The 16883-nt window shown below is 42.8% G+C and overlaps 1 protein-coding gene across 1 annotated transcript in view; it reads left to right on the top strand.

The window, feature by feature from the left end:
* The window catches only part of AP3D1 (adaptor related protein complex 3 subunit delta 1), a 437106-nt gene that overhangs the window by 56688 nt on the left and 363535 nt on the right, over positions 1 to 16883 (top strand). Inside the window, exons 2-5 of the mRNA XM_069217822.1 lie at positions 161 to 256; positions 1882 to 1962; positions 3500 to 3580; positions 8725 to 8832. Coding sequence (XP_069073923.1) covers positions 161 to 256; positions 1882 to 1962; positions 3500 to 3580; positions 8725 to 8832 — 366 coding nt within the window. The remainder of the gene's footprint in view (positions 1 to 160; positions 257 to 1881; positions 1963 to 3499; positions 3581 to 8724; positions 8833 to 16883) is intronic.

Raw genomic sequence — 16883 nt, 5'->3', positions numbered from 1 at the left:
TCCTAACACAAGCATGGTGTCTTCTTCTTCCTATTTTTATTGACATGTTTCGCAAACCTTAGCAACACTCTGTTCAGACATTGATGTTCAAATGTAATAGTACTCCACGGAGTGAATCGTGCTGCAGTTAAAGAACCCACTTCTCTTCTCACTCTTTCAGGCCAAGTACATCTCCAATTGCATCGATGAGATCAAGCAGGAACTGAAACAGGACAACATTGCCGTCAAGGCCAATGCAGTCTGCAAGCTCACCTACGTATGTATACCAGATAAGTGTTTATCACTGTATGTTTAGTAGCTTTGAGGATGCACCCCCAGCTAGATTCTTTTGGTTTGGAAAAACAGAAGTATAGTTAGAGAAATATATATACTTTTAACAAATGGCATTGTGTGTGGCTTCCAAAGTGCTTTGGAAAAATTGCATAGCTTCTAATAAAACATTAAAAGTATGAAGATAGTAAGGGCTTTTTATTTAGAGGGGAAGTCAGTATGCATAAGGTAGCCACAGTGTTGGCTTTGGTCGAGCTATTTAAATAAATTAGAGCTCTGCTTCCTACCCTTTTGCTTCTATACAGTGACAGAGCTGTGCTTCATCATCTCACAGCAACAGAGCTCTCCCTATAGTCCCGCGTCTCTAGATTAAACTACAGTTGTACCGTCTACCCAGTAGTACTTTACAGCTAGGACCAGGCAACAGATGGCAGCACTGAATGTCTAGGCTAGATTTCACAGAAACAACAATCAAGAAACTGTTCTTTGATGTATTGATGAAGTTCGGCTTGATAACATTCTGGTGCAATCGTACCTTCACGTTTTTTACAGCCTGCAAAAGCCAGGGCTTGCGGATTAAAATGAGTACTGCATAGTACATTGCTAGCCGGTTATCAAGCATGGTGCATCCGGGCACAATTCAAATTATTTATCGTGAATATAGTATGACTAGAAAGTCTACTGTTTGAGCATTTTATTGGACCAACGGAGAGTATGCAAATATGTCTAATACTCCATTTTTGAAGACCTACAGATTCCTTCAGCTAGAGGCTTGTATGACATATATCAGTGTGTTAGTCCATAACTTCAAATCAAAATTTGGAGGTTTTGGATCTTTCACTGCACAATATTTCTGGCAGTGAAATTCTACTAGTTGATCTTGTTAATCCATTGTTTACATACGAAAAAATGGACACAAATCTGCTTTTGTGCTCTTAAAAAATAATTATGCACACGTACCTGGTTAAATTTAGAACTTCAGCCTCCCACCAAACAAGCTTACAGAGAGCTGTTCTACAAATATTATTCAAATTTTAGGCTGTCGGAAATAAATGTTTTTATTGGGAAAATGTGCAACATGCGCACTAAGTATATCTTATATGACAGCTGGAAAGATGCAAGCGTTTAAATTCTCCAAAAGTAGACATGAGTGTGTTTCAGAGCTTGCTTCTGTGACAGAGGCATTGTATACTGCCCTCCCAGACCCCACACCCTCTTAGCATTGGTAAACAGCCCTTGGATGAACAAATCTCATAAAGTCTCCGAACTTTCCATATCCAGGAGGCAAGTCAGTATCTGTTCATGGTTTATTCTGACAACTTCACACAGATCAGGATTCTCACTCTGTCTTGTTCCCTTGTGTCATATGAGGTGACTGCTACGTTCTTACTTGTGTATATTAGTCATTTGCTCTATTGAAAACCATGTTCTTTTACTTTACCTCCCAAGCCAACTGGGCTTTTATACTGGTCCCCATCCCCCATATTAGCGATAGCCTATTGAAACAGAAATTACTTTTGGACGTACCATGCCTTGAGCAAATATAAATATAAATCAATTGAAGACCGTTTGAATTGAAACTTATTGATATAATGTCTCTTCATTTTACAGCTTCAAATGCTTGGCTATGATATCAGTTGGGCGGCCTTCAATATTATCGAAGTGATGAGTGCGTCAAAATTTACTTTCAAGGTATAATCTGCTTTGTGCTTTCAGTGTAGTTTCACTGCATTCTGCGTTTTGTGTCTTTGTGAGGTCTTGTGTGTGTGTGTGTTGCATTCTCTGTATGAATAGTTGAAGTGAGAGAGAGACGGTGTGTGTGTGCCTTGAGTTTGACTGTGTGTTTGTTGCCCAACTTTTTCTATAAATTGAGGCTTTGTATAGCGTGTTTTGTGTAACTTGTGTCTAAAATATGTGGTGAATCCTGCGTGCGTCATGCTTGTTGTGTAAGGGCCCTTTATGTTTATCTATAGCTGCGCTTGTGAAGTCATTTCTGCTGTGTGCCATCAGCTGGGTTTTTGGGGATTGTGTTCTTTTTCTGAATGTAGTCGGTGAGTTCTCTCTATCGATCTAGCAGAGGGATGCGGAATTAGTTCTCTATCTTTTCAACTTACATGTTTTGTCAATGTTCGGAGTTGTGTGATGAGAGTCCTTAGTTTGTCCAGCTTGCGGTGAAAGGCGAACCCTTTGTACAGCTGGTTAAACGTGTATTGGGTTAGCAGGGTCTGCAGTGTGCATAGTCTTTTAACTGATTCATTTGGGTGTCTGGGATAAGACCTCTGTTAACTGTGCATGTATTTGAGCGTGTGTGTGGGGGAGGTGGATACATTTTATGTCACTGCAACAGTTGGTTGTGGGTTTAAAGTTTGAGCACAGCCTATTACGGCCAAGGCTTTATTATTGTTCTCAACTGTTTCCATAGGTGATCTTGCTCTAGATGTGACATGTTTTAGCTAAATAGCTTCTGAAGAAACAGCTGTGCTAGAAAACATTCTCAACTTTGTCTCACTATATCTTAGTGCTAGGTTATTATGTAGATTTCACCCAGGAATACATTTGAAGGTCTCCAAAACTCAGAATGCAGCTTTTTCTCTCAGGGTGCAGCAAACGTTCATTTTCCTTTATGTGCGGAAATCGCAGCTCTCGGTTTCAGGCCTTTTGGGGATTTTTTTTATTTTTAGGAAGGCCACAGATTCCTTAAGCAGAACCATTTCTGGATGCACAGGTCCATCAAATATGCAGGGGTGACCGCAGGTGTTGAGCAAGTATTTTCAAACCAATGCATGCATGATGCAGAGCCACTGCAATGTATCCTTGATCCACCTTACTTCTGTTCGATTTCTTCGTGATTGGATGGTTTGGTTGTAGTTCAGAAATGTACGTTTGTGGCGCATCTCCAGTCCGTTTTGCCCTGTGGCTTTTCTTATTTTCACCAGAGAAGTAATTGAAAAGGCTAAGTTTCCAAGATTGAACGCTCCACACCCACGGTCTTTTTGGAAGACTTTGCTAGCCCTTCAGGCGGGTGGTGCCAAATACTGGACTGCTTTGAGGTGAAGGAGTTTTAAACAGAGCAAATTAAAGAATGTAATTTTTTGTCAGATAATGAACTGCATCGTTTACACTTTGTTCGTTTCCTGCTTTTCTTCTGAGGCAGAAGTGTTGGGTGTTACTCAAAACAGTTTATAAGGGAATAAATAAATGACCACAATACTTATTCTCTTTGAAACAGCGAATCGGGTACCTTGCTGCCTCTCAGTGTTTCCATGAAGGCACTGATGTAATCATGCTGACAACCAATCAAATTCGAAAGGTAAGTGTGTATCATGATATACTGTCTTTAATGTTTAAATACAGATGATGAAGCAGATGAGGGTGCACCTACCATGCAGTGTTTTAAATGCTGCATTGTAAGGCTTCCTAGAGAGCAAATGATTAGTTACCTATCACAAAACTCTGGGCTAGCGTGTCAATTGTGAAGTGTAGCCCTTTGGTCTGCCAAAAACTATTTATGGTGTGTTGTGCAGGGGTGTGGATTATTTAATAACATATCTACTTGTCCATGGAAGAGGTTGCTTCATAAATCTACTTGTCCTGTAACAAAATCCACTTGTCCCTTTGGTGCCACGTAGTGCAGTGACAGGCCATGGCAGCAATCTCATCATATAAGGGCTTATGATAATAGCCTCTCTGATTATGCCAGGGGTCATATCATAGTAGAGTTTCAATACTAGCAAATCCCTTATTTTGTCACCTTTCCACAGATGTACACCCAGAGGCTGTAGGTAGCAGTAAGCGATAATTCCAAGTTTGGAATGCCCTTTGAGTTAGTGCAAACCTATGAATTTGCATGTTCTAGGGGGTTCTATCAGCTCTTCTCTAATTATTTTCCATACTGAGAAAGCTTGGACGTTAATACCCGACAGTTGGGGGAAAAAGTAATTGGAGAGAAAGTAAACTTGTAAATGCTCAACAGATTTTCACATGAGCAAATCTATACATACATATTTTCTTGAGCTAAAATGTAGTTCACAAATATTTTCTAGGAATACCATTTCTTGGCCTATTTCTGTAAATTCTTGGTAATTTAGGAGTTGAAAATCTGCACTAATCCAAGGGCATATACCATGAGGACACTTGTGTGACTTCCTTTAAGAATTGGTCCCCTAGTTAGGTCTGGTATTAACCAAGACATTTTGTTTTTATTACAATTCTGTCTCTCTATCTCTGTCTGTTTACTGGCTTCACTGTCTGTGACAGCATTGTGCTCTTTTATAAGGGGCATATCAGCACACAAAGTAGTCTTGTTTAATAACAGGAACTGCTGTGGCAATGTGTGCTTTTTGAGACCCAAAAATATTTTTGATTTTACCAATGTTTGTTATAATAGTGAGGGCCCGGCAGCTCCCACAACAATAACGTTTTATAAATACCATGTCAAAACAAGACACGCATAGACAAAACCAAAAGACTGAAGACCAGTGTCTAACCTACTGACTTTGACAGTGCTTGTTTATTTTCATGTGTTTCCCATAATCTTGTTGAAACGGGTTACACTGATTTTTCCATTATGGATATATATTTTTAGAAATACTAGCGTACAATAACATATTTTTCTAAATAATGCTTCAAAGAAATGGTACCTAAAATTTCACAGCAGCTTAGCAAAACATTTTTTCCCCATTGCATTTTTGTAATGAACATTTTGATTTTGCTTTCAAGCTTCTGCAAATATTTGCATCTAATCGGAGAGCATCTGGGAGAAATATAAATAGCCTCGGATTGTTGCAAACGTGTACACATTTTTATACTGAAACTACTATCAGTAGTGCAGCCTGAGCTTACTACATTTGCTTAGCGCGTGCTCACCCTAATAATAAAGGCTTTGCATTATTGAACCATAGATACAAGTTTGAACAGCATTAACATAGAGACACTAATGTTACCTTTACTGTAGACAGTGCACTTCCCTAACCCATATTATGGTACTTTACACTGGCAGTCAATGAGTTTGTGCTGCAGGGGGTTGTGCCTACTTGTCCCCCTTAACCCCAAACAATATGGCCTGGGCATCATGGCTATAGGAATTCCACACCCCTGGTTGTGTTAATGTTACAACACTCTTAAACCAAAAGTATAGTAGAAGTCATGGTGCCTCCTCTATCAGTGGTGCTTTCTGTGTGTAGCAATCAGAATTATCAGTGGATTCATGATGTTGCCATTTTGTAGTGGCTTTCTTCTTACAACACTTATTAGGGTGGATATCAAGTGAACCGTTGTTGGGTTTTGTTTTGTGGTCTGCCTTGGTTTCCTTTGTGTTACTTCTTTGTAGCCTTTTTTGTCTTTTGTCATATTTTTTTTTTATACATGAGTTGTTTCAAGTTTATTTTTGTGTTCAGTATTGTGATTTCTAGCGCTTTTTGCTTTGTGTTTCACTTTGTTAATTTTGTGTTTTACTTCCTTGATGTATTTAATTTTAGTGTCACTTTGGGTTGTTTTATTGTTTGTATTTTGATTTGTGTTTTCTGGTGTTATATTTTTGTGTGCATGGGCATTGTTACGGGCAAGTTCAAAGTCAGCCGGTGACTGCCTTTTTGAGCTATCCGGGGTTTTTAGTGTGCCAGTAGTTTCCTCTCGATGTAAATATTCGTGACAGCTGGAGTGTCTTTATTTCTTAGTTCCTGTTCCCTTGTCAATGCCTCCTTGTAGGTAGGTGTCCCCTGTCTCAGTTTTCCTAAGTGGTGTCTGTGTCTCCCTTTTCTAGCATTGGCATCCCTTGTCCCCGTCTGCCCCAGTGTTCGTATCTCTGTTCCAGTGTCTTTTTCTCTGTTAGTTTACTATTTTACTGTTAGTTTGTCTATTTTACTGTCCTATTATTCTTGTGTAAAGCTGTGTATCTGCAAGTCTGAAAATATAAATATTTATTACAAGAGAGATTTGAAGACACAGTTATGCTTCACCTATGGTCTGTTACTATATTCTATTGCAGTATTCTTTTCTGCCCTCCCATCAGCTTATGAAATAAAGAATACGTAAAATCGACCACTGTGTGGTGAATGCACTATATGGAAAAAAGTAAAATAAATAGATTTGGCTTATCGACGAAAGGGAGTGAAGGGACAGCATGACTCACTTGAGGCAAAACCTCTTCTGAGACTTGGACCCTTCCCACTTCAACAATGGTAATAAATAGCAAGTTACACTCTGCACATCTAAATAGCTATTATAGTATAGATTGTATGCATTTTTAATAAATTTTGATTACAATAACTTTTTGGACCTTCCAAAACACTTTCTAGCTATAATTATAGTGCAGTACTTTACTGCTATGGTGTGCAAAAGAGGATAATTGCCACCAATATTCTTCCTTCAAAGGTAATCTGTGAATTTTCGTGTAGTATAGTACATGCTTGCAGGTTTTAACAGAGAACAATAGCAAACCACCCTTAAAGGCCTAGCTACATGTTTCATAATAAATACGGCCTTTTGCCTTCACTATTTGTGAATGGTAAGCAAACTTCAGAGCTACCGTCTGTCTTCCCTCCTTGTTTCTCCAGGACATGGTTGTTTAATTGTCTCTTTTAAAAAATATCTTTCTACAATATAAACAGTTAGTTTCTAGAGTTATTTTTTTATGCATGCCGCTAGTGTGCGTTTTTAACTACTCTTTCTTCCTAAATAAACAAATATCTCACAAATGCTAATATCGTCAAGTCTAGGAATTTAATCTGTTGTTGAATAGGGCTGCCATTACTTCTTTAGGGTCGAGCCTGCGCTAGCATGCGCTTGCGTTTGCGTATCGCTTGCGAGACACTGTATTAGTTAGAAAAGGGCTCGGAGCCCCGTCCATGTCACGTTAGTGTCTTTCATTGGTTCGTGGGCTTGCCTTTTAAAATCTGCTTGCTTTCATTAGTGGAAGGCATGCATGCGTCATGCCTTTTCTGGTGGTTAGCCCTCCTCGAACGCAGCGACCAATTACTAAAAACATATGAGGCTCGCTGTTTTCCGTCCGGTTTGTGGACTACTTTTTCTCTTTTTTCGCAGCGAGATCTCGTTTGGCAGAAGTCGAGCGCTTTGCAAGACATCGACCCTGTTACTTAGTTAATTACACTTTTGCCGGTTACATAGATAATTGCACTTTTGCCGAAAGGTTTCACGAGTGAACTGTAGCAGCGCGATCGCGCTCTTTATTTTCCATTTAATCAGGCAAGAAAAGTCCAGTTGGGAGTTTCAACTGCTAATAGCTCTAACTCTGAGAAATGCGAGACCCGTTGCATTGCAAATGCTTGTTTTAGCCTTGTGAGAGGTTTTTTCAACCATCACTCTGTCAAGCACTTCTCACTGCTGGGACATCCACAGATTGTCCTTGCCAAAAGGGGAGCCTCTGCTACCAACAGTGATTTACGTGGGTCCCTGGGCCTCTGTCAATCAGGCAGACATGTAAAGCAATCTAATACTCACAGGTCACATGCAGTTTACAAGCATTCCTACAGCGTGTGCCTGAAAAGAGCCGATGCTTAGATTAATTCAGAAATTATTTCTAACTCCTTATCTTGAATGCTGAATATCCTCTCACAGTCTATTGAACCTCTTGTGTTTGATTAATTTCCAAATGTTTGGAACTCGAAAAAGCCTGAGTATAAAAATGTTACTGTGAAAAATCAGCAGCTTTCATCTTTCAAGGTTTTTAGTTGGATGCACTGTTTTGAGGCATTGTATCTCGTTTAATAATTCCAATAACCTGGTATCGAATTCTTGGAACTATTGTTGTATGAAGGTATACAAACTTCATGTGTTTGTATTTCTCAGCTGTGTTGGACTTATGGCGCATGTCTGAGTGAAAACTAGCTTGAGGTCACTGGGTTACCCAAAAGCTAATGATAAAACACTTTTGTCTGTCAGATAGCAAAACCCTTCTTTTGTCTAATTTGTCAATGCCTCCTGTTTTCAGTGGTCCATGTTGTCCATATTTACCAATATTGTACTCAGTGGACACTGTTGTTGAGAGCTGTACCATTCCAGCCGCAGCTGATCACTCACTGGTAGTGAAGTGTTATTGTCATCAAGAAATAGAAAGTCCAGCAGTGCCTTATCTACAACGCTTCTCCTGATTTTAAACTCCTGTATCAGATTTGATTATGTTTTATATTTGTATTTTTTGAGTCTGTCACCTAATACAATTTCTTTTTTGATTGGTTACATCGAGGTGGTTCATGGAGGGCAGTTCAGAGCGGATTTTCAGAGTATGCATCTAAAATAAATATACCAACAAATACTCTAAAATATAGTAATTTATTTGGTAGCAGTTCAGTCAGTCTGCTCTGGATTTGCCCACAGTGGACCAAGTTGGGAAAAATTATGTTAAGTTTTCATGTTTAAAAGATATATACTTTTCCTATAATTCAATTACAAAGTAATGTATAAAACATTTTTTTTATAATTCTTTTCCATTTTTAGGACTTAAGTAGCCCTACTCAGTACGATACTGGTGTAGCACTGACTGGTTTGTCCTGTTTTGTTACTCCAGATCTTGCCCGAGATTTGGCAAATGACATCATGACTCTGGTGAGTTAGCATTTTTAGGTTTCTCAGCTTCTGTTATTCTGTCATGATGAAACATCTGCTTATGTTGAGTTGATAGTTGAAAGATAAGTTTCAGAAATGTATTTGCTGTTTTAAATTTGTATATTTTAAAAATAACTGAATTAATTTATACATTTGTTTTGTGCATGTAACGTCCTGCATGATTAGGACCAATAAAGGATGACATTTGGCTGCTGTTGTCTTTTTTTGCAGAATTTACCCTGCTTTAACTAGGGCTTTGTGAAGTGCCCTTAAAAATATGTGGTTCTATAAGGATAAGTTACTTACCTGTAAATCCTAGTTCTCTTCCAGGGGTATCCTCATCAAGGTCACAAACATTGAATTTTCCCGCCCTTGTGCGGGGACCTCGGAGCATATATAAAATACACACATATAAAGTATGAAATATGCACGAAAAAAAAATATATAGCATTTTTAGTAGACACATTTTCATACTAAACTCATATATACATGTGTAAAACAGCAATGCAGACTATAATCATAAACAGGCTAAAATGCTTTATTTCTATGGAGTTTTTTTTATTTTTTTTAAATAGTCCTTTTCAAAATTACAATAAGAGAAAATAATATTTACCAAAGCCCCATAACTGGGCCTAGGGAAATAAGCAATAGTAACATCAGAGAAAAAGAAGAAAAACTACATTGAAAAACAATGGAGCATTCTTAGCCAATAGTTTGCATGCAGGTTAACACAGGAGAACCATAAAAATTCTGGCACCGTGCCTTTAAGACCCTGAGCACCTCCAGTATCCCACCATGCCTCAGGGGTGAAGAAGAGGTGACAGTTGGTTCACAGTTAGGTCAGTACTTTTTTATGGTGACAAGCTGTGTAGCCGATTCAAAAGATAGTCTGTCCTGCACTTCTAGGAGACGTGTGTTCGGGGAGGAGGGTGGGTTGTTTCTGACTTTGATGAGGATACCCCTGGAAGAGAACTAGGATTTACAGGTAAGTAACTTATCCTTCTCTTCCAGGGGATCCTCATCAATAGTCATAAACATTGAATAGATTAGCAAGCCCATCCCTTGACTCTGCGGACTGTCTAATAGAAGTGCAGGAATAGATATGCATCATGCAAACAAATTTCTCAGAGAAGCTTGCCCAACTTGGGCGTCTGCTCTTGCATCTGAGTCCAAACAGTAATGTCTAGTAAATGTATGTACAGACTTCCATGTATCAGCCTTACAAATTTCAGAGATTGGAACATTATTAAGGAGGGCAGCAGTAGCCGCCTTTCCTCTTGTCGAATGCGCCTTAGGTCTAGCAAGCAGTTGTGTGTTAGCCAATTGATATGCATTAACAATACAAGAAACTATCCATCTAGATATGGTGCGTTTTGATGCTGCCTCTCCTGTTCTCAAATGACCATAATTTACAAACAAGTGGTTGGAATGTCTAATTAGCTTGGTCTTATCCAGGTAAAATTTTAGCACTCTTTTCAAATCTAGGGAGTGCAAAGCTTTGTCTGCCGGAGTCTCCGGATTGGGGAAAAAAGTTAGTAGAGAAATAGTCTGATTGATGTGAAATTCTGACACCACCTTCGGTAGGAATGATGGATGAGTTCGTAGAACCACTCTATTCTCGTGGAAGACTGTGTATGGTTCTTTGGAGGACAAAGCCTGAATCTCACTGACCCTCCTTGCGGACGTAATGGCTACCAAAAAAGCCGTCTTCCACGTTAGGTGTTGCAAAGAGGCTTTGTGTATAGGTTTGAAAGGAGGGCCCATAAGTTTTGATAGCACTATGTTCAGCTCCCATGGAGGGGAGGGTTTCCGAATGTGTGGAAAAACTTTTTTCAAACCTTCTAAGAAATCCTTGACTACTGGTCTTGTAAAAAAGGATTCCTGAGAAGGTGACTTAAGATAGGCTGTATTGGCAGATAAATGTACCTTAATAGATGATACCTGCAGACCCGATTTTGCCAAATGGTGTAGGTAAGACAGTATGACCTCCTCCTGAGCCAGTATAGGATTCTGACCTTGCTGACGACACCATATGTAGAACCTCTTCCACTTCAACGCGTAAGAACGCCGCGTGGAAGGTCGTCTGGACTCCTTCAAGATGGTCATGCACTCCTGCGAGAGCCCTAGGTGCCCATACTGCAGGAATTCAGGAGCCATGCCCTCAAGCTCAGAGAGGGTAGGTTGGGGTGAAGTATCCTGCCCCCCAGCCTGCAAAGGAGATCCGGTCTGCACGGCAGCCTCCTGTGAGGTTGTTCCGATAGGTTGAGGAGATCTGTGTACCAGAATTGACAAGGCCATTGCAGAGCTATGAGAATCATTCTGGTGTTGGATCTGTAAAGTTTGTTGATCACCGCAGGTATGAGGGGGATTGGTGGAAAAGCGTAGAGAAATATCCCTGACCAGTCGATCAATAGGGCATTCCCTCGAGATCCTGGACGGTAGAACCTGGACGTGAAGTCTGGGCATTTCCTGTTTACCTCGTCTGCGAAGAGATCCAATTGAGGCCGACCCCATTGAACGAAGATGTCTTCGACTTTGTCGTGCAGGACCCAATCGTGGGCGTCCTCGAGGTGTCTGCTCAGGAAGTCTGCCTCCACATTTTGTGGACCTGGTAGGTGAACCGCTGTAAGCGACATTTCTCTCGCTAGGAGCCAATGCCAGATTGTCTGAGACTCCCGAGATAGGGGCAGGGATCTCGTTCCCCCTTGTCTGTTAAAATAATACATTGTGGTCGTATTGTCCGTTTGTACTATGAGAGCTTTCCCCTGAATCGATGGAGCAAAAGACTTGAGAGCCAGATGGACTGCTCTGAGCTCCAGCAGGTTGATGTGGTACTCTCTTTCGTTGTTGGACCACAGGCCCTGAGCCTGAAGGGAACCTAGATGAGCTCCCCATCCCTGAAGAGACGCATCCGTTACCAGCGTGTCGGATGGGATTACCTGGTGAAACGGAGCGCCTACTGACAGGTGAGGTCTGTGCATCCACCATTGCAACGACTGACGTGCTACTATCTGAAGTCGCACTCTGTCCTTCCAGCGGCCTGTGCTCTGGTTCCAGTTGTTTTCCAGCGCCTCTTGGAGAGGCCTCATATGTAGCCTGGCATTCGGGACAATGAAAATGCATGAGGCCATGGAGCCCAGTAGAGATGTCACTTGACGGGCCGTAGGTGCGTCGGACTTCAGCAGGTCTTGACACTTTCTCTTTATTGATAACAGTTGTTCCTCCGAAGGATACACTCTTTCGAGCTCTGTATCCAGTATTGCTCCCAGGTAGTGGAGATTTTGCGTTGGAATCAAGGTGGATTTTTGATAGTTGACTTGTAGACCTAGAGACCTGAAAACACTGAGCACAATGTCCCGATGGCTTCTTGCCTGTTCCGGAAAGGAGGCCTTCAGTAGCCAGTCGTCTAGGTATGGGTAAATGAAGATTTTTTGCTTCCTTAGATGTGCTGCTACCACTTCTACGCATTTTGAGAAAACGCGAGGGGCAGATTTCAGGCCGAATGGTAGCCCCTTGAACTGATAGTGCTGTGAGGCTATCCGGAAGCGTAGGAATTTCCAATGCTTGAGAATGATCGGGATGTGAAAATACGCATCCTGCAGGTCGATGCAGCACATCCAGTCTCCCCGATGTAGCTGAGGGAAAATCGGATGAAGAACCAGCATCCTGAACTTTTGCTTTTTTATGTACTTGTTCAGTAGTCGTAAGTCCAGAATCGGTCTGAAAACTCCCTCTCGACCTTTTTTCGCTACCAGAAAATAACGGGAGTAGACCCCCTTCCCTCTGTGCGCGACTGGAACTTTTTCTATTTTATGTACTTGTTCAGTAGTCGTAAGTCCAGAATTGCGCAATAGGCTCATGTGAGACGGATTGCATTTGGTTGGTGGCAAGTGAGGAGGAGGTTGTCGGAATAGAAGAGGGTACCCATTCTCGACAATGTTGAGCACCCATTTGTCTTTTGTTATACTACGCCACTCACTCGTGAATGAACTCTGTGATACTTCCCCCCCACCGGAGTGGTGCACGGTGTTAAGGGAAGCGAGTCCTCATTGTTTTGCTGGAGTTTTGGGTGTGGACTGCTGTGGTCTACTTGACCCTCGGTCCCTCGTGGCCTTACGAGATTGAAAAAGTGGGCTTCCTTGCCTCTGCTGTGGCCGCTGGGACCAATGAGGGGTTTGAACCCTCTGCTGAAAAGGGCACCTGTCGTAAGGCCTATACCTTCGCCTGAAGTCTTTTTTTCTCTCCAGGCCTACTGCTCTCATGGTATCCACTTCCGTCTTCATTCGCGCCATCTCCTCGTCTGTATGGGTACCAAACAGTGAGTTCCTGTTGAACGGAAGATTTAGGATACGCTGTTGCGCTTCCTGCTTCAATCCTGTCAGTCTCAACCAGGAAGACCTTCTTGCACAAACCCCATGTGCAGCTAAGTCTGCCCCATCTGCTGCTGCGCTGATGACCTGATTGGAGACCAGACATCCCTCTTGAAGGATCTCCTGAAAATCCTGCCTGTCCTCCCTAGGCAATTTGTCTGCGAACCTGTTCAGAGAGTCCCAGAGTGAACGGTCATATCTGCCTAGGAGTGCAGAAGCGCTGGAGACCTTCATCATGGAAGCCGCCGTGCCACACATTTTCCTCCCCAGAGAGTCTAGGTGTCTGCTCTCCTTCTCAGGTGGAACCGTGGAGGATGATGCTACTGAGTGCGTTTTTCGGGCTGCGGCCAATATGACTGAGTCCGGCGGCGGATCCGTCCTGAGAAACAAAGGATCTTGTTCAGGCGCTTTATATTTCTTCAAGATCTAGCAGGAGCTGATCTGAGGGTGGCTGGTGCTAAAAAGGTGTCCGTGGTTGGCTGTAACAGACCAGGCACTAGCGGCAGCAGCTTTTTTGAAACCGCCCTATGTTGCAGGGTTTCAAAGATGACGGATGAGGAGGTTGAAGGTTCTGGAACCTCTGTTTAGTTTTTGTGCTCCCCTGAGAAGCACCTCGTTAAAGGTTGTGATGCCGTCCACCGGAGAGACTCTAGCTGGTGGAGAATCCGTTAAGGTGGGGGAGTATTGTCTGACAGAGGACCCCGACGATGACCAAGAGGGAGACCTTCTGTGATGGCGTGACCTTGACCTAGATCGTCTCTGGGAGCGTGACCTGCTCCGAGATGCTGTAGCAGAGCGCCCAGGCCTCGCGGTCGACTGGTGAGAAGCAGAAAAAGCCCGTCCTGCCCACGCAGTTGGCGATGGTGTTCTCGGGAGAGAGGCCGAAGGAGAGTACATCCTCGAATACTGCGAGTCTGGGGAGGCAGTCGGTCTATAAAGGCTCTCCAACCACCTCGGTGACAAGTTGATGGGCGAGACATGCCCAGACGATGCAGCTCTCGACCAAGATGAACCACTTCTTATGGAGTCCACCGGAGATGTTGGAGTGGTCTTATCCACCGGCGGAAGCCGATGCTCTGCTCCCTGTAAGACAGGTAAAACCTGTGTCGACGTCGACAGCTGCAACGACGTCGAAGGGCGTGTCGCAGGTTGCCCTGGCCTCGACGTCGACCGGCGATCCCTTGACCGCGACCTGCTCGCCGTCGTGTGCCTCGCCATCGAGTGGTGGACCGCCGACGGCAGATGTCCTCGTTCTCGCCGCTGAGGCGATTTCGACGTCGCCTTCCTTGATGTCGAGGGGTACGCGGCCTTCGGCGGCGAATGGGCACGCCAGTGATGGTTCGACGTCGATCGGTGGGTTACCGTCGACGGAGATCTGCCCCTGTAGTGGCCATGTTCTCTCGCCGCCGTATCCTTCGACGTCGGTCGGGTCCCCGTCGCCGGCGATCTATGACGGTGTGATGGTGGCAGCGATGACGTCGACGGGGAACAAACCGGTATCTTCCTACCTGCTGACGTCGATCTAGCCTGTCTCTCCTGAGAATGGCTTGTTGGCTGCCTGGGAAGCAAAGAGGATGATGTTTTCTGCCTCTCATGAAGACCATGAAGCCTGATCGTCTCCCTGTCCTTCAGAGTTCTTTTTGACATATTCTAGCAGTGTTTGCAAGTGTCAGGGCAGTGACTCTGAGACAAGCACACAATGCAGAGAGTGTGTGGATCTGACTGGGCCTTCTTCTTCCCACAGGAGGGGCACTTCACAAAAAGGGAAGGCATTTTTCAGTCAGGGAAAAACTTCCAGACTCAAGACAAAGATGTTAGATGTCAAGTAAAGGTGGAAAAAACGCTGTTCTGAAGTATTTTTCTGAGAAAAACTCAGAAAAACTGAGAGCTCAATGCTCCAGGATCCTCTCAGAAGAAGCCGGAAAAAAGAACTGACCTAACTGTGAACCAACTGTCACCTCTCCTTCACCCCTGAGGCATGGTGGGATACTGGAGGTGCTCAGGGTCTTAAAGGCACGGTGCCAGAATTTTTATGGTTCTCCTGTGTTAACCTGCATGCAGCCTATTGGCTAAGAATGCTCCATTGTTTTTCAATGTAGTTTTTCTTCTTTTTCTCTGATGTTACTACTGCTTATTTCCCTAGGCCCAGTTATGGGGCTTTGGTAAATATTATTTTCTCTTATTGTAATTTTGAAAAGGACTATTTAAAAAAAAAAAACTCCATAGAAATAAAGCATTTTAGCCTGTTTATGATTATAGTCTGCATTGCTGTTTTACACATTTATATATGAGTTTAGTATGAAAATTTGTCTACTAAAAATGCCATATATATATTTTTCGTGCATATTTCATACTTTATGTGTGTATTTTATATATGCTCCGGGGTCCCCGCACAAGGGCGGGAATATTCAATGTTTATGACTATTGATGAGGATCCCCTGGAAGAGAAAAATGAATTCCGTTGCCAGGACTGGTTTTGGCACTCTGACGAGACTTTACTCTAAGAACATGCAAAGGAAAAGCTGCACACTAAATGTTAGCCTGTAGCCATGAACGACAAGATTCAGTCTTCATATATGCTACTTTGACTGAATCCTCTCTAGTCCCTCCTTGCAAGTTATTAGCTAATAAAAGTTTCCAGGTCCCTCTGCAGCATAAAGCATTTTCAAAAATTTAAGACCTCCATCACAGCCTCTTTGCTAATTTGCAGCTGTTGATTGACGCTCACTATTACTGCTGTGATCTTTATTCTCATTCCCTATGTATGTGTCTGCATCATGCTTCATTTCTTTTGCTTAAGTCAACAAGACATGACCAAGAACCATACCCATCAAATGATATTCTCCCTTATCAAGGAGCGGTCTATAGAGAGATCTCTATTTCAATATAGACATGAGGAAGTTGAACCTGTTCTGAAAATAAACAAGTCAGAATAACCATTTATTAGTTAAGGTTCAATCAATCAGTTTTTGTAAAGCGCGGCTACTCTACTGTGAGGGTCTCAAGGCGCTGGGGGGTGATGGGCCTCATCCCAAAAGCCACGTCTTGAGGTTCTTCCTGAAGATGGTGAGCGACGGGCTTTGTCGGAGGTGCAGGGGGAGGTTGTTCAAGCTGTTTGCTGCAATATAGGTGAAGGATTGTCCTCTGGCAGTGGTTTTGCGGATGCGAAGGACGGTGGCCAGGGCCATCTTGGCAGAGCGGAGGGATCTGACGGGGGGTTTGGAAGGAGACGCAGTGGTTCAGGTAGGCTGGTCCTGCGTTCAGGTAGGCTGGTTGAGGAAACGTGGTGTGCATTAGAGAGGAGGAGGAGAAGGTGGAGAAGGTAACTTATTTTAATAGTGGAAGAAGAGTTGAGAAAGAATATAAAGATGTATGGAAATAGATTGTGTGAGTTAACCAGAAATTGACCAGGGAAATCGAGACACATTCTCCTCTTCCATTCACAGATTTTGAATGGCGTACGAGAACTTGACATCAAATGACACATTTGGTCAAAGCAAAGAGGACAGAGGAAAGATATCCACAGCACAAGATTCAAATAACGATTGCAGGAAATGTTGTTGCTGTGTACTGCAAACATTTTATATGCCGCTAGTGGCTTTAACACTTTGAGCCACTGAGTGGTTCTTGCACTGTGCAGCTCTTGCTGCTGTGTGCTACATAGCATCCCCATCACTGTCA

The sequence above is a fragment of the Pleurodeles waltl genome, chromosome 12, assembly GCF_031143425.1.
Source record: "Pleurodeles waltl isolate 20211129_DDA chromosome 12, aPleWal1.hap1.20221129, whole genome shotgun sequence".
In the NCBI taxonomy this organism is placed as follows: domain Eukaryota; kingdom Metazoa; phylum Chordata; class Amphibia; order Caudata; family Salamandridae; genus Pleurodeles; species Pleurodeles waltl.
The sequence above is the reverse complement of the archived record's forward strand: the minus strand, read 5'-3'. Positions and strand labels throughout refer to the sequence as shown.